The sequence below is a fragment of the Pongo abelii genome, chromosome 21 (assembly GCF_028885655.2).
Source record: "Pongo abelii isolate AG06213 chromosome 21, NHGRI_mPonAbe1-v2.0_pri, whole genome shotgun sequence".
Lineage (NCBI taxonomy): Eukaryota > Metazoa > Chordata > Mammalia > Primates > Hominidae > Pongo > Pongo abelii.
In genome coordinates this window covers 39,889,026-39,907,328 of record NC_072006.2, presented here as the reverse complement: position 1 = coordinate 39,907,328, position 18,303 = coordinate 39,889,026, and the positions used below count along the sequence as shown (strand labels likewise).

General features: G+C 41.7%; 1 protein-coding gene across 7 annotated transcripts in view; it reads left to right on the top strand.

Annotated features, from left to right (window-relative positions):
• Positions 1 to 816: 816 nt before the first annotated feature.
• RBM39 (RNA binding motif protein 39) overlaps positions 817 to 18,303 on the top strand; it is a 39,343-nt gene continuing 21,856 nt past the window's right edge. The window contains exons 1-7 of one of the 7 annotated variants that reach the window (XM_054541413.2): positions 2,366 to 2,432; positions 2,659 to 2,731; positions 3,666 to 3,820; positions 4,191 to 4,240; positions 11,402 to 11,596; positions 14,007 to 14,072; positions 14,169 to 14,222. In XM_054541413.2, the coding sequence (XP_054397388.1) occupies positions 3,785 to 3,820; positions 4,191 to 4,240; positions 11,402 to 11,596; positions 14,007 to 14,072; positions 14,169 to 14,222 (401 nt within the window). In that variant the 5' untranslated portion in view covers positions 2,366 to 2,432; positions 2,659 to 2,731; positions 3,666 to 3,784. 7 annotated transcript variants of the gene reach the window in all.

Here is an 18,303-nt window from a genome sequence, read left to right as displayed (position 1 = left end):
TGTTAAGATTAGAGGGTAAGATTTTTGCTTTGAAGACTTATTTCCAGCTTTTTTTTTCCCAGCATCTAGGAGGAAACCTCACACAGTACTGACCAGAGAACAAATGGCTAATTCATACTCTAATTACCTGGCATCTAGAAGACTTCAGGGGAGAGGAGCCAGGTCCCAGGGGGAAGGGGGACTTTTTTTTTTTTTTTTGTGGGGGATGTCTTTTTTTTTCACCAAATTCTTCAGTAATATTCAGGAAGGGGAACATTTTTGAAGGAATGGTAGCAACCCTGACACAAGAGCTGATTAAATTCGGGGCACAAAACTGATCCCATGCCAAGGGAAGCAAGAGTTTATTTTTTCCACATTTTCTTTGCTTTTCTCCACTATTTCCAAGGTTGTTTCTAAGCTCGACAGCGGAGGCCGCGCCATTGGCTCCAAATGACAGGGAAATCTATTTTTATTATCTCCCCCTCTCCCCCTACCCCTAAAGGTCTCTTCTTCTGGCCTTCTGATACACTTTTCCACTTCGTCTCCACCCTCAGCGGATAATCTGAATACGGCCGTTTTATCCTATCGCTATAAGGACTAGGTTGCCTTATGGCGACCTTGACAGCTATCTGTGTGGGAGGCCGGAGCGGGGGCGATCCGCTGTGCCGGAGGAATCTTCAGATGGCCATGAGGAGGCGCCACGAGGGGGAGGTGACCGCTGAGCTCCACTCAGCGAGGAGCTCTCTGAAAGATTGACAGGCAGCCTACCAACTGTCTTTGCCCTAGAGACCGCTCTGTCTCGCGAGATTTGGGTGCTTATGCGAAGGGGGAGTGAAAGGCCCCTCTCTGAATGGGGGATGGGAATGTCTATGGCGCAATCATTGCGCGAGATTGGGCTACAGCCGCTGCAGCTATACTTCGATCTCGCGATACTTCGGCCGCTCAGATTTGGAGCTTGGGGCAGCTTCTCGCGAGAGCCCGTGCTGAGGGCTCTGTGAGGCCCCGTGTGTTTGTGTGTGTGTATGTGTGCTGGTGAATGTGAGTACAGGGAAGCAGCGGCCGCCATTTCAGGGAGCTTGTCGACGCTGTCGCAGGGGTGGATCCTGAGCTGCCGAAGCCGCCGTCCTGCTCTCCCGCGTGGGCTTCTCTAATTCCATTTTTTTTTTAGATTCGCTCGGGCCTAGCCGTCCTTGGAGCCCGATATTCGGGCTGGGCGGTTCCGCGGCCTGGGCCTTAGGGGCTTAACAGTAGCAACAGAAGCAGCGGCGGCGGCGGCGGCAGCAGCAGCAGCAGAAACCTTTTCCCGAACACGAGCACCACAGGCGCCCGAAGGCCGGAACAGGTACAGGGGCGTTGCGGACCCGCGTATTATCTTAGCTTTCTCGAGGTTTGGCTCCATTTTGGGCTGAAGGGCGCTCTTGGCGGTCTTTAGCGACCGGGGTGGGGGGTGGTTTTCGAGAAATCGGCCCTGTTTCAGTGACCGCGCCCTTATTTTCCGGTCGGGTATAGTCTGGATTCTTGGGGCGGTAGGGACCCCCGAGAGGCCGCGGTAGAATGGTGACCGGTCTCCTTCGAGGCCTGGGCCGGCCGCGACCTCCCAACATGGCGTCAGTTGAACGCTGCCTTGGCTCCATAACCCCTCCCAATGGAGGGAGTTTCCCTTTGCCCCTAAAATGGCAGCGCGGGTTTTTGCGCGAAAAGAGGCGCTCTTGTTCGGGTCTCCCAGTTTCTGTTTTTGGAGTTGATAGCAGAGTTTTAAATATTGGATATTGAAGTCTTCATTTTCATGTGTTTCGTGTAAGAGGCGTTTAGGATTTATTTACGTAAGCCAAACCTGGTTAAAGTGCGTGTCACTTTAGTCATTCATTGTAGGGCTTATGGAGGTTTTTCTTAAGTTTTCGAGTGTGTCGGCTGAGAAAAAAAATTCAGTCGATTTGAAAAACGTTTACCAGGCCGGGCGCGGTGGCTCACGCCTGTAATCCCAGCAGTTTGGGAGGCAGAGGCAGGCGGATCACTTGAGGTTAGGAGTTCGAGACCAACCTCATCAACATGGTGAAACCCCGTCTCTACCAAAAATACAAAAATTAGCCGGGCGTCGTGGCAGGCGCCTGTGATCCCAGCTATTCGGGAGGTGAGGTGGGAGGATCGCTTGAATCTGGGAGGCGGAGCTTGCAGTGAGCCAAGATCGCGCCACTGCACTTCAGCCTGGGCAGCTAGAGCGAAACTCCGTCTCACAAAAAAAAGAAAAAAAAAGGAAAATGTTTACTCACGGAATCGTCTTGTTTTTTTCCTAGGCGTTTAGAGAAAATGTTAGACGATATAGGCAACAAGAGTGAAACTCCGTCTCAAAAAAATGTTTACTCAAGAAATTGTTTTGTTCTTTTCCTAGGCGTTTAGAGAAAATGGCAGACGATATTGATATTGAAGCAATGCTTGAGGCTCCTTACAAGAAGGTGAGAAAAAACATGTCGGTGAGGTTTATATATTTCTTAATTTAGCATTATTCACGAAACTACTGCTGAAATGTAAACTAACCTCCCCGGAGCCCTCTTGATTTATCTTATCAGAGATGCATTACGTGTAACTTACAAAAGTAAATATATGCTATTGATGTAATAATATTGTGCAGTAGTTTCACTTCAGCGTGATGAATAAATGCCCATCTATCTCTCTTTGTAGACTTGCCTAACGATATCTCACCTCTACTCCCATGAATTCACCTTTGATTCCAGTGTGAACTGTCAATCATAAGGTAGTAATTGAGTGACTTATCGCTGTACCGTGGTCCCCTAGGTAAAATGACTCAACTAAGAATTACCACCTCCAGTTTGGTATAGCAAAAAGGTGAATGTAGTGGTTTGGGAAAAAGCAGGGGTCCAAGAATAACAAAGCATAACCAGTCTGTGGCAAGTTAAATCTTCTAATAGTCTTATAAGAAGAAATGGGTGAGATTTTAAAATTTATGTATCTGTGTAAGACTGGTGATAGTAAATCTTAAAACAGTCCAGTGGCAATCTGCTGCTCAGTTAATAATTACTAAAATTCTTGGATCCCTGAATAGAAATTAAAAAAAAAAATACAAGAGGCAGTATCACAGCTTAGAGTCACTTGATGACTGTTTTACTGTTCTCCATATTGTTTTTATTTTTAATTAGGCCCTACCATAGTATTTCACACTAAAAACAAAGGAATTATATTGGCTAATATAGTCTTTGACTCATTTCGGTATCAGTAAAAGTAAACTGTCTTTTCATTGTTTCACCAGTTGGTGGTGAAAATAGCAGTATGCATGCATTATCACTGGTGTCACAAACTGTAAGCTTTGTAAGTTAGCACTTTACTCCTATAGCTGATGTAATCAAACTTTAAACATTTCACTAAACCTTTTAAAAATAATACATTTGTTTTGGATTGTATAGCACGACCATGTGGTACCAGTTTGGATGAATTCTTGATAGATTTAAATAGTGTATGTAATTTTGTAATGCTTAGACTCTTGAAGAGCTGCTTTCTGTTTTAATGTTAAGATTCTTGTGTCTTAGTTTTTTTTAACATGGATGTAATTCCATGTAAACAGGTATGGAAGTAGGAAATGTTTAGGCTGGACTTGGTGGATTATTAATTGACTTTCTTGGGTTCTTGGGAGTCAACATTACTAAAGCAGTGTGAATCCCTGTTTGCTTCAGGGCGAGATGTGTGACAGAGGTGGCATCAAGCTCTTACAGTCCCAACCCTCCAACGGAAATGGGCGAAGATCTCAGGAATGGCATCGGTCACAGGAAATCGATAGTGGCTGGCTGCTAGCATGGCCACTTGGGGCTTAGGCAGAAATAGAGCCATGGTACTGACCAAAGGGACCATAGCACATGGAATAAAACTCAAAACAGGACTTCATGTTTTATGGAAATTATATTTAACCACTTCAGCATTGTAAATCTGGATAACTTAATATCTAAACTATATAAGAAAGTAAAATTTAACATGTTAATATGGAAAGTTTTATTTTTGTATCTTGATGACTTAAATGTAAGCAACAAAGTGGTTAAACACATACCCATCTAAATTTTTTTATAGCCTTCCATGTTAAACTATAAGTAAATAATTAGTTTTAAAATTGTTTTGTATTTTCTTATTCCTGTTCCCTTTACCCTTTGACAACTTGAAATGTTACCACTTCGTCCTCATGATGTTCTTCTATCAACCCTGCTTAGGATGAGAACAAGTTGAGCAGTGCCAACGGCCATGAAGAACGTAGCAAAAAGTAAGTTTTAAGAAGGGGCTTGGGGGAGGGTGGTGAGGTTTTTTGTGGTTTTAGACCTTGTGTTTGTGTGCCTAAGTATACAAAATTCTCTTCTGAAGCTTTTCTTTGCTGCTTTTAGAAAATTGGTTCTTTGCCTTTTGGGACAAACTCTTGGAGGAATTGTGGATTTTTTTGCTTAGATTTCAGAATATAGTTTCAGATACCTTCCCCTCCAAGTCCATCATGACAGTCTGGTGACAAGTTCTGTATTAGAGATTGTCTTGTTTTAAATTTGTTAACTTTGGTTTAATATTTGGTTATCTTACTGATAAAACTATTATATATCCATTGATCTTAAAAGGTAGAAAGAGTTAAATTAGGTGATAACTAGGCCATGGAAAGTATTGTTTGCCCTAAATTGCCGAAGGAGTCAAAGCTGTGAATTATTTCTGCAGCTTGCTGCTCAGAGGCCCTTTTGGAAGTGATGCAACAGAGTACTTAAGTACTTCTAAAGGTGGCTTTCATTATCTTGGGCCTTTTAAACTCTAGACTTAACAGGGTGGGGATTTTGGAAATTATGAATATATCTGTATGTACACTTTATTTGGGTAAGATGAGTGAATAGAGCTCTACTGTAGACTAGCACAGAAAACTGTGTACGAAAAGTCTTAGGTAACAAGATATGACGAGATCCACTTTTTTTTTCTTTTCTTTTGAGACGGAGTCTCGCTCTGTAGCCCAGGCTGGAGTGCAGTGTAGCCCAGGCTGGAGTGCAGTGGCGCAGTCTGCGTTCACTGCAACCTCCGCCTCCTGGGTTCAAGTGATTCTTTGATTTTTTTTTTTTTTTTTTTCTTTTGAGATGGAGTCTGGCAGTGTCGCCCAGGCTGGAGTGCAGTGGTTCGATCACGGCTCACTGCAACCACTGCCTCCCGGATTCAAGCGATTCCCCTGCCTCAGCCTCCGATTAGCTGAGACTACAGGCGCATTCCATCACGCCTGGCTAATTTTTTTTGTATTTTTAGTAGAGAGGGAGTTTCACCACGTTAGCCAGGATGGTCTCCATCTCCTGACCTCTCATGATCCTCCCGCCGTGGCCTCTCAGAGTGTTGGGATTACAGGTGTGAGCCACCGTGCTTGGCCTTTTTTTTTTTTTTTTTTTAAACAGGGAGTCTTGCTCTGTTGCCCAGGCTGGAGTACAGTGGTGTGATCTCGGCTGGCTGCAAGCTCCGCCTCCCGGGTTCACGCTATTCTCCTGCCTCAGCCTCCCTAGTAGCAGGGACTACAGGGGCCTGCCACCACACCTGGCTAATTTTTTGTAATTTTAGTAGAGACAGGGTTTCACTGTGTTAGCCAGGATTGACCTCGTGATCTGCCCGCCTTGGCCTCCCAAAGTGCTGGGATTACAGTTGTGAGCCACCGTGCCCAGCTTCTGTCTTTAATTTTTCTTTGAGACAGAGTTTCGTTTTTGTCACCCAGGCTGGAGCGCCATGACGCGATCTCAGCTCACAGCAACCTCTGCCTCCTGGGTTCAGGCAGTTCTCCTGCCTCAGCCTCCCGAGTAGCTGGGATTACAGGCGCCCGCCACCACGCCTGGCTAATTTTTTTTTTTTTTTTTTTTTTTTTTTGAGATGGAGTTTCGGTCTGTCGCCCAGGCCGGAGTGCAGTGGCGCAGTCTTGGCTCACTGCAACCTCTGCCACCCGGGCTTAAGCGATTCTTCCTCCCCAGCCTCCCGAGCAGCTGGGATTACAGGTGCCTGCCACCGCACCTGGCTAATTTTTGTAGTTTTGGTAGAAATGGCGATTCACCATCCTGGCCAGGCTGGTCTTCAACTCCTGACCTCGTGATCCACCTGCGTTGGCCTCCCAAAGTGCTGGGATTACAGGCGTGAGCCATCATGCCCAGCCTATTTTTGTGTTTTTAGTAGAGACAGGGTTTCACCATGTTGGCCAGGGTGGTCTCCATGTCTTGACCTCATGATCCGCCCGCCTCGGCCTCCCAAAGTGCTGACATTACAGGCGTGAGCCATGGACCCAACTGAGACTCTGTCTTAAAAAAAAAAATGTGGGCTTGGCGTGGTGGCTCACACGTGTAATCCCAGCACTTTGGGAGGCTCAGGCGGGCGGATCACGAGGTCAGGAGATTGAGACCATCCTGGCCAACGTGGTGAAACCCCGTTTCTACTAAAAATACAAAAATTAGCTGGGCGTGGTGGTGCACGCCTGTAGGTCCCAGCTACCCGGGAGGCTGAGGCAGGAGAATCGCTTGAACCTGGGAGGCAGAGGTTGTAGTGAGCTGAGACTGTGCCATTGCACTCCAGCCTGGAGACAGAGCAAGACTCCGTCTCAAACAAACATAAAAATCTGTCGTACTTATGATCTTATATTAATGAAAAATGAGAGAAAAATAGCCACTTACTTGATTTCTTTTTGGCTCTTTTCCTCCTAAGATCCCTAAATGCTTCATAGTAAGTACGTCAATCATTCTCACTACAACTGTGTTAGGTAGGTTGATAAAATTTCATAAAATAGATGAGAAAATTTTATATAATGTTATTCAGGGCTTGCTAAGCCACTTTTTTTTGTAGTTCCCCTAAAATAATGTGGTAATGGATTAAAAATGATATAATTTGTAGAAAATATGCTCCTTTTTTCTGGTATAAGCTTGGATGGGAGTCATTTATAGTTCCTCACCAATCACAAGAAATTGTGGGGATGAGGTTGGGTTTAGTCTTGATGTGGGATCGGAGGCAACCAACCAGAGGTATGGTTTATGTCATCTGGTTTTAGACTTTCTGCCACAGTAATGGTTTCCTAATGTTTTTATTTTGCAATTCTCTAATCAAAAGAAAACCCAGGAAGGTGTATCCATATAAATTGACATAAATTATCCAATTTAGGTGTCAGGCCGAGTGGCTAAAGATTTCACTTCAAGTGCCAGAAGGATAAGAACATACACTTATGGGTACAGACCTTAGTTACTGTACCATTCTCTCATGTCGCTTTTTGCCACTAAGGTCATCTCCGGTGTCTACTTGTTTTTATCGTGTGTATAAGCTGATTAAGGCTACAAGCTTTTACAAGGAAGCTGAGCATCAAGCTCTGCATGTGTGATACTCGGTGGCCTTTATCTAATGTAGAGAACCACAGGACTAAATAGAAGAATGGACAATTTTCTTTAACCATGAGATTGTCTAAGGGAAGATCCTTTCTGGTAATCTTAAAATACTTTACAGTCAGACTTCTCGTCAATTATAGGTGATAAATAAATGATTCCCTTGTTCAATCAGGACTCTTGATTTTCTGAAGGAACTTTATGTTTCAAATTAATTTTAAAGTTACCTGGAAGAAAATTTTTGTGTTTAGGAGTAGATATAAAACATACAGAACACTCTGCTTTAAACCTTTAGTACTAAATTAAATTTCTTAACCAAAGGAAAGTGCCGTGTTGCGTTTTTCATTCTAAAACTTCATTGTCTTAAAAGCCACGTTGAGCTATAGTTTGTTAGGTAGTAGAAAAATGGAGGCTGGGCATGGTGGCTCACGCCTGTAATCCCAGCACTTTGGGAGGCCGAGGCGGGCGGATCACGAGGTCAGGAGATCGAGACCATCCTGGCTAACACGGTGAAACCCCGTCTCTACTAAAAATACAAAAAATTAGCTGGGCCTGGTGGCGGGTGCCTGTAATCCCAGCTACTTGGGAGGCTGAGGCAGGAGAATGGCGTGAACCCGGGAGGCGGAGCTTGCAGTGAGCCGAGATCGCGCCACTACACTCCAGCTCAAGCCTGGGCGACAGAGCGAGACTCCGTCTCAAAAAAAAAAAAAAAAAAAAAAAAGCATGTTCTGAGAAACAGTTGACTGAGTATAAATTTTTTTAATTGTATAATTCTTAACATAGACTTCATAGTATCCTAGAATAGTAAAAGGAACAAAGTTTATTGTGACACAGACTGGTTGTCAACCTATTTTCTGAAGAGCTGTAAACCTGAGTTTTTGCATACGTCAAGGTATGCATCCTAAGTGCTTGAGCTTGCCCTTGTGGGAATATTATTTGTTAGAGTAACCAGTTTTGCAAAGTCTAAATCAGCGTCCATTCCGTTAAGCTCTTTAGAGAATTACTCAATAAAAGATAACATTAAAATGACACAGTTGAAATATATTGGCTACTGTGGTGTGGATTATCTATAAATTTTGGAATAAATGACTTTTCTATTTTTTTTTTTATTTTCCAGAATACTTTGCATTAAAAATTTAGATCTTCTTACATGGAAGAGGTCAAATCCAGTTATAGCAAAACACCTTTACTGCAGAGGCCATATAACCAAAAAGTCCAAAGGCCCAGCCCAGTGGACCATTTACTTCAGTGATGTTCAGTACAAAATTTCACTACCTCTAAAGACTTTGGAAAGTCCCTTTTAAGTTGTAACAGGATTTGACTATTAGTGTGGATTTCGATAACCCTTCTTTAGTTAATGTAATAAATGCTCTTTGAAGCTGGAAATATACTGGTTTCTTGCACCCTTATAGTTTTCTCTGGGCTTTTATGCAAAAGATTGTATTTTCTGAATGTCTTAGTATGTTGCTGTTTTTTTACCTGCCTGGGGTTGCCTTCAGATGTGGGTGGGGACTTGTTTACAAAAAGTCCTAGAAGACCTTAAGTTAAAATTAGCTCTCCAATTTTCAAGTATTTTCTTTTGGCAGAATAAGTTTTGGGTCCTATGAGAGGTAAATAGGTTGGTTGCCTCTCTTGCTATAGCCCATCTATAAAAACTTCATTTTTGAGGGGGATGGAGTTACTTTTTACCTTGTCCCCTAATTGAATACATTTAGGACTTTTGGTTTTAGAAATCTCACAGAATTCTATAGTTATAATAGTGTCACAGAGGTAGTGTTAGGTTTTTCAGGCAACAAAATTGGAGTGTTACCTATTGCCCATCTGGGCGTGGCTTTGATGAGTTCTATATAAATAATGAGTGTAGCCTAATTTTCTGTCATGTGCTACCTAGCATATACATTTCTGACAGTCAGGTGGATTATCTTGAAATTTTAGACAAACTTTCTGCCTCCTTGGAAAGCTCTACATCTCCTTGTGATTGGAGTGTGGGTTTCAAGATTCCAGAAGGTGGGTGTCTTCATTTTCTATTTTCAGTGCACTCTAAAGATGACCTGCTTACAGGTTCTCTGAGGCAGACCTCAGTTGCTCTTGTGATATGTAACTTTGCTTTGATAAGGCGTAAACAATTACATATCCAGGTAATGATATAGAATTGTCAAAATGTTTAATCATTAAGCCACTACAAATTGACATTTTAGTGGAATAAATTGATTTTGAAATGTCTTTCAATTTATATTGAAATATCTGAAGGCACCTCTAAAATTTGGATGATGACACAGAGGTATAGATTGTAAGATTTAATTATGAATGGGTGGTATACTGTGAAGACTATGGAAGTGAGCAGAAAGATATGTTTGGCTTTTTTGGTTTTTAGTTTGAGATTTTAAAAAGATCTGTGAAGGTCAAGTTGATCATTGGTTTTGATTGCATCCCACAGGCTTCTATAAACTGGCTTAAAAATGGCATACTCCATTTTCTGGTGTATTCTTTGTAACTTTAGGAAGTATTTGAAATGGTCACATTAAAGTCTAGGAATGTCAAAATGTATTTTAATGCGTTAGTTCTTTTTCTTTTTTTTTTTTTTTGGAGACAGTCTTGCTCTGTTGCTCAGGCTGGAGTACAGGGGCGTGATTTCGGCTCACTCCAACCTCCGCTTCCCAGGTTCAAGCGATTCTCCTGCCTCAGCCTTCACAGTAGCTGGAACTACAGGCCTGTGCCACCACGACCCACTACTTTTTGCATTTTTTAGTAGAGATGTGTTTTCACTATGTCGACCAGGCTGGTCTTGAACTCCTGACCTCAGGTGACCTGCCTTCCTCAGCCTCCCAAAGTGCTGAGATTACAGGTGTGAGCCACCGCACTTGGAGTTTGTTTTTTTTTTTTTTTTTGAGATGGAGTTTTGCTCTTTTTGCCCAGGCTGGAGTGCAATGGCATGGTCTCAGCTCGCTGCAACCTCCACCTCCCGGGTTCAAGTAATTCTCTTGCCTCAGCCTCCCAAGTAGCTGTGATTACCGGCATGCACCATCAGGCCTGGCTAATTTTTGTATTTTTGGTAGAGAGGGGATTTCACCATGTTGGCCGGGCTGGTCTCAAACTCCTGACCTCAAGTGATCTGCCTGCCTCGGCCTCCCAAAGGGTTTGGATTACAGGCGTGAGCCACTGCACTGGCCTGCATTAGTTCTTATTGTCCTTTGTCATTACGGTTTTGCCCATGAAAACCAAAATGTTGATGTCTGTGTGACCCTTTGAACGTATTAAATATTTCCGTATGTAAATGGGGGCAAAATTGACTTAATGGTAAATTACTATATTTGATGAAAATTTTTATAAATGAACCAGTACTAGTACTTGAATGTGAACATATTCTATTGTAAGTTTGTTTTATTAATTTATCTTGTGGATTAAAGTAATGCTTTTGTTGGCCTGTTGTATGACTGTTTAAAGGTTCACATTTTGATTTGTATTTGCCAACAAGCCCTTTTCCTTGTTAAAGCTGTAGCTAACTCTCAGGAGATAATTGCAGTTCCTACTTTTAGAGGATGGTGTCTTTCAAATAATGTCTTGTCTGCTGATTTTCAGTAATGTTAATATAAGGCAAAAGGGATATTGTTTACTATACGTAGCAATTTTTTTTTTTTTTTTTTTTTTTTTAGACAGAGTCTTACTCTGTCACCCAGGCTGGAGTACCAGTGGCAGGATCTTGGCTCGCTGCAACCTCCGCTTCCCGGGTTCGAGCAATTCTCCTGCCTTAGCCTCCCAAGTAGCTGGGACTACAGGCGCACGGTACTATGCCCGGCTAATTTTTGTATTTTTATTAGGGATGGGGTTTTACCACATTGGCCAGGCTGGTCTTGAACTTCTGACCTTGTGATCTGCCAGCCTCGGCCTACCAAAGTGCTGAGATTACAGGATTTTTTTTTTTTTTAAGTATGATTATGTACCATTGTATCATAGTAAAACTAGCCAAAGAAATTTATGAAAGGATAAAAAAATGATTCTGGCCATAAAAGGTAGTATATTTTGGTGGATTCTTAAGCCAGCATGATAATGGTGAGTTTTTTTCTTCTCAGGAGGAAAAAAAGCAAGAGCAGAAGTCGTAGTCATGAACGAAAGAGAAGCAAAAGTAAGGAACGGAAGCGAAGTAGAGATAGAGAAAGGAAAAAGAGCAAAAGCCGTGAAAGAAAACGAAGTAGAAGCAAAGAGAGGCGACGGAGCCGCTCAAGAAGTCGAGATCGAAGATTTAGAGGCCGCTACAGAAGTCCTTAGTATGTAACCATAGTTATGATTTTGGTTTGAGGGTTATTCTCTGGGTATTCAGATAGCAGTTTAACTTGAGTGATTTGAATTGTGAAATTTTATTTTTTTAATGATTGGTTAAAAAGTATTGAATTAAGGATATTGGCATTGACTACTAGTGAAGTGAAAATACAGTGCATAGGCAAATAAGTAAAAATTTGCTTTTACTAGGCATACTGATTATTTTCTGTTAAACTATCAAAGTTTCTAAATTGTATGCCAGTCAATGCAAACTGGATGAAAGCACTAGAGTGCTTGAAAAAGATGACATTGTAGTAGTGCCCAAATACCTAAGAAAGCTTAACAAGTGTCTGGGCTGTTACAGTATTTGCTAAATACATATTTACTTAAAATTGTAAAGTTCTGATGAATACTAAGTTACATATGTATAATTAGTTAACAGTAAGTAAAAAGTCTTTGTCACTGTGGCTGTTCTTAGCTGAAATGTCAGGCCAGTTGTGAATTTGTTGTGTATGCTCCTTGATAAAGATCCTTTTTTGGGCTCATCTGTTTTTAAGGTTTGTTAATAATAGTAAAAGGTATTCCAAACTAAAAGTGTTTTGAAGATTAGATCACTAGAAATTTGGATGTGGATATTTAAAGTTGGAAACAAATTTATTATGGTTATTAAATAACTATATTAACCACCTACAATTCTAAGGATTGCATCTAGCCATCTTTAATGCTTTATGAGGTTAATTCCTCTTAATAAACACAGTGCTGTAAACTCTGGGATATATTAAAAATAACCCTTCTAACTTTTAAGATTTGAATGGTTAAGGATGGAATTCAAAGACAGACCTGAATCACTTGGGCAAGATACTTAATCCCCTAAGCTAAGCATTTGTTTTCTAACCTTTTAAGGAGATAACAAGTTTCAGATAAGCTATTAATGAGTAATGAATGAGAAGAAAATGTAAAGTGCTCAGAGGACTTAATGGATTCATGAAATGTTTTGACATTACATGAACTCTGATTCTGGCTCTTTTATCTTTAAAATACAAAGAATTAAACTCCGTGATGCTGGTTTCTTCCAAGCTGCTTATTTCATTAACTTTTTAATAGCTGAAAATGGGACCACAATGCTATTTTAATTTCGAATGCAGTACAACATTAGGAAATTCTCTGCTTTTGTCCCATTTATCAAGATTCTGAGCATTCTTAAAATGGGATTATGTTAAATCTTTTTACCAGGATGAACTAAATGAGGGGAAAGGAATTAGCTTAATTCCTTTGAGTGATGGATACTTTGTTTGCTGGGATCCTGGCCTAACTTTAATAAAAAATTACTTAGTTCTTATGTTGGGTTTGAGGCTATAACTGAGAATATTTTATAATTAAAGGGGAAAGAAAATAGCTTATAACTAATTACTTGAGAACTGTAATACATCCAGTAAATGATTCTCAGTCATCAGCATTAGTCTGAATTGCAAAGGGCCAAGTTAATATAAAGTGTTTTATTTGGAAATACTTGCATGTTGTAGGTAGGCATAGTGTTCATGAAAACTAATTCAAATGTGTGGATCGCAGGCCACTATGTATTTATTTATTTCGCTGTTCTTCTGGAATAAGATAGCAGGATGAGCACTAAGGGACAACTGGCTAGTCCCTTTAAGTTAGCCTGGTCTTTAAAAAGTCACAAAAACTGTTATTACAGAGTAATCACCTTTATGATCTTTGTGAAAACACTGTTAGTCATGACAAGTCCTCACAAAATTTTTCTAGAGAATTGGTAAATTACCTTCACATCTTCACGATGGAATATTTTGCAACAAACAACTGAAGTATATAGTGTGTTAAGTGGTGTCATGCTGTCTAAGAGTTACTGGTGAATGGGGAAATACCTAAGTTGCATGACTAAAGAATTCACTTTAGTTTTTAAAAGAAGTCTTTCAAAAAGACGTATATGAAAGTTGTATATGTACATGTACACACATATATTCCCAAGAGAGGATCTGCAAAGATACACGCCAAATTGTTAACCATAGTTACTGCTGGTGTGAGGGAAGTTCAGAGGGATTTATTTTTTATATGTCTGTGTGTGGTTTTTTTTTTTTTTTTTTTAATTCTCAAGACTATATATATATATGTAGCTTACAAAGATATCTAAAGTCTGAAAATGGGTGTGTGCATTTTCAGAATCTAAAAATTTTGAGGCTGTAACCTTTGGTCTTGGCACCTCTCAGTGGTCCAGGATGGATAAATACAAGGGCAGCTTGCCTGGGATAAAGTTAGGAGACAAATATTTTTGTTTCCTCTTCATAACTGAGGTGGAAAAGCAGCAGCCTAAACAATGTTAGTCTTGCTGGAGAGCGCATGAATGCGATCTTAGCAAGACCCTAAACCTGTAACTAGTGTAATTTTGTGTTTCCTTTTTAGCTCCGGACCAAAATTTAACAGTGCCATCCGAGGAAAGATTGGGTTGCCTCATAGCATCAAATTAAGGTTTTTAAACATACTTCTGAATTGTTTAAATTGTTTTTCAAGGAACTAACATGCTGTACTTGTTTGGATAACTTCTGAAACTTTTTAACTTTGCAGCAGACGACGTTCCCGAAGCAAAAGTCCATTCAGAAAAGACAAGAGCCCTGTGAGGTAGTTTACTTCTTTAAAGCCTTTAGCTCTTAAAAAGCTTTTGCAGCTTATGGTACTGTTAAATTTGATGATATTTAGTAATTTGGACCATATTAAATCTTGCTTTTGCTTTCTTTTGCACTTCTAGTACTTTAAAGTCAAGTCAATTTCTACTGAGTTTTCAGTAGTTTTCACTTTAATTTCATATAATTAAAGCAACAGTTATTTATTTATTTATTTATTTATTTATTTATTTATTTTGAGACAGTCTTACTCAGTCACCCAGGATGGAGTGCAGTAGTGCAGTCTCGGCTTACTGCAACCTCCGCCTCCTGGGTTCAAGCAATTCTCCTACCTCAGCCTCCCAAGTAGCTGGGATTACAGGCATGCACCACCGTGCCTGGCTAATTTTTTTATTTTAGTAGCGATGGGATTTCACCATGTTGGCTAGCCTGGTGTTGAACTCCTGACCTCAGATGATCCACCCACCTTGGCTTCCCAAAGTGGTAGGATTGCAGGTGTGAGCCAACACACCCGGCCACAAAAGTTATTTATTTATGAGATGGAGTCTTCCTCTGTCACCCAGGCTGGAGTGCAGTGGTGGGATCTTGGCTCACTGCAACCTCTGCCTCCTGGGTTCAAGTGATTATCCTGCCTCAGCCTCCTGAGTAGCTGGGAGTACAGGCATGTGCCACAATGCCCGGCAAATTCTTGTATTTTAAGTAGAGACGGGGTTCCACCATGTTGGTCAGGCTGGTCTTGAACTTCTGACCTCATGATCTGCCCTCCTCAGCCTCCCAAAGTGCTGGGATTACAGGCAGGAGCCACCACTCCCAGACTAAAGGTATTTGAATGTAATCTTATTTTCCTATTTTAATTAAAATAAACTTTATGCATTTATTATTTTTAATGTACGTAATGATTACGTATATGGGATACAGTTACGTTTTAATACATGTATACAGTGTAATGATCAAATCTGGGTAATTAGCTTATTCGTGTTAAACGTTTCTTTGTGTTGGCAACGTAGCAGTTACCAAACTTAACACTTACCTTTGGAATTAATAAATAATGAGTTATTTGAAATAGCCTCATGTGGAGAAGTAGTTGTAACAGTAAGTTTTACTATTTGGCTGTCCTGAGGAAAACTATTTCATCTCCAAAAGTCTTAGTGATTTGAATTGTTACTCCTAGGTTCTTGAATGAAGTTTCCATGGATTATTTTACTCTTAAAAATAAGAATTGTAGACCAGGCGCGGTGGCTCACGCCTGTAATCCCAGCACTTTGGGAGACTGAGGTGGGTGGATCCACAAGGTCAGGAGATTGAGACCAGCCTGGCTAACATGGTGAAACCCTGCCTCTACTAAAAATACAAAAATTAGGCCAGGCGTGGTGGCTCACGCCTGTAATCCCAGCACTCTGGAAGGCCGAGGCAGGCAGATCACCTGAGGTCAGAAGTTCAAGACCAGCCTGGCCGTGGTGAAACCCTGTCTCTACTAAAAAATACAAAAAATTAGCTGGGCGTGGTGGTGTGTGCCTGTCATCCCAGCTACTCGGGAGGCTGAGGCAGGAGAATCGCTTGAACCCGAGAGGCGGAGGTTGCAGTGAGCCAAGATGGCACCATTGCACTCCAGCCTGGGCAACAAGAGCGAAACTCTGTCTCAAAAAAAAATAATAGTAATACAAAAATTAGCTGGGCATGGTGGTGCACACCTGTAGTCCCAGCTACTCGGGATGCTGAGGCAAGAGAATCACTTGAACCTGGGAGGCGAAGGTTGCAGTAAGCTGAGATTGCGCCACTGCACTCCAGCCTGGTGACAGAGCAAGACTCCATCTACAAAAAAAAAAACAAAACTGTATTTGTTCAGTCTACCATTTTGGTTCAAGGAATATTTTGTCAGGTGGTAGCATTGTGGTTATTTGTTTTTTGTTTGTTTGTTTGTTTTGAGACCCCCTGGCCAGAAAGCATTTGCTTTTTTATTTTTATTTTTTATTTTTTGAGGTAGGGTTTCTCTTTGTCACTCAGGCTATAGTGCAGTGACGCAATCATGTCTCACTGCAGTTTCTAATGGCTGGTCATAAGCAATCCCACCCAGCTTAGCCTCCCGAGTAGCTGGGAATATAGGTGCAGCCACCATGCCCTGCTAATTTTTCTTTTTTTTTTTTTGTAGAGACAAGGTTTTGCCATGTTGCTCAGCTGGTCTGAAAATCCAGGGCCAAGCAACCTGCACGCTACTCCCGGCCTTAAAAGCTTTTGTGCCTGGCGTGGTGGCTCACGCCTGTAACAATAAGGTCAGGATATCGAGACCAGCCTGACCAACATGGTGAAACCCCATCTCTACTAAAAGTATGAAAATTAGCCGGATGTAGTGGCGCCTGCCTGTAATCCTAGTTACTCGGGAAGAGAGGCAGGAGAATTGCTTGAACCCGTGAGATGGAGGTTGTGATGAGCCAAGATCACACCACTGCACTCCAGCCTGGGTGACAGAGCTAGACTGCGTTTCCAAAAAAAAGCTTTTGTGACAAATCTTACAGGTGGAGTGACCACCCCAACCCCCATACATTCCTGAGAGTGTCCAAAAAATGGAAAAGAGCGTGTTTAGGCTTACATCTTAAAGGATGGCTTACAACCTTAATTGATATTTTGTAACAGAGATGATGTTATTAGACACTGTATCTAAATTTGTAAAGTAGAATTTGTAGAATCATTTGGGGTTTCACTTCAAGTTTGCCATTTGTGATTGTCAAACTTAATTTGACTTTACAATTACATGGTTTTGTTGTAGAGAATCATCCATTACACTGATTTTGGATCAGTCTGGCACTTGTGATTGGTCTGGTGATATGTTTTATGACTATGATTAAGCTGTCAGCCTTCTGGTTGACCCTTGTTTTAGAAAAATTACCCTTTTTGGGCCAGGCGTGGTGGCTGACGCCTACAATCCCAGTACTTTCGGGGGCCGAGGCAGGTGGATCACGAGATCAGGAGATCGAGACCATCCTGGCTAACACATTGGAATCCCATCTCTACTAAAAATACAGAAAATCAGCCAGGCATGGTGGCACACGCCTGTAGTCCCAGCTACTCGGGAGGCTGAGGCAGGAGAATCGCTTGAACCCTGGAGGTGGAGGTTGCAGTGAGCCGAGATTGCGCCACTGCACTCCAGCCTGAGTGACAGTGAGACTCCATCTCAAAAACAAAAAAAGAAAAGAAAAATTACTTTTTTTGAGATTGTAAGGCCAGTAGACTTCTGTGCTAATGCCATGTAAGATGTGATTACAAGAAACAGTAAACCTTAGTCTTTAGAAGGAATTGAGTTACGTTGAATAGTTTTATGCACATTTTTTGTCAATAGATCTTACTGAAAATGGGCTTGGGTTGGCCGGGTGCGGTGCCTCATGCCTGTAATCCCAGCACTTTGGGAGGCCGAGGCGGGCAGATCACCTGAGGTCAGAAGTTCAAGACCAGCCTGGCCAACATGGTGAAACCCCGTTTCTACTTAAAATACAAAAATTAGCTGGGTGTGGTGGCAGGCGCCTGTAGTCCCAGCTACTCAGGAGGCTGAGGCAGCAGAATTGCTTGAACTCAGGGAGGCGGAGGTTGCAGTGAGCCAAGATGGCGCTGTTGCACTCCAAGCCTTGGGGGACAAGAGCAAGACCTCTGGAAAAAAAAAAAAAGGAAAATGGGTTTGGGAATATGACAAACCAGTTTCACAGCTTACTCTGTTTACTGAACATGTTTGAGAATTATTTTAGGCCAGGCGTAGTGGCTCACGCCTGTTATCCCACCACTTTGGGAGGCCAAGGCAGGCGGATCCATCTGAGGTCAGGAGTTCAAGACCAGCCTAGCTAACATGGTGAAACGCCGTCGCTATGGAGGAGTCTAGGGCATAAGGATTGCTTGAGCTCAGTAGTTCAAGACCAACTTGTGCAGCATAGCAAGACCTGATTTCTAAAGATGAAAATATTGTTGTGGAGTTGGGAAAGGAGTGAGGGTACAGTATATACTGCTCAGGTGACAGGTACACTAAAATCTCAGAATTCACCACTAAATAACTCATCTATGTAACCAAAACCCACCTGTACCCGAAAAACTGTTGA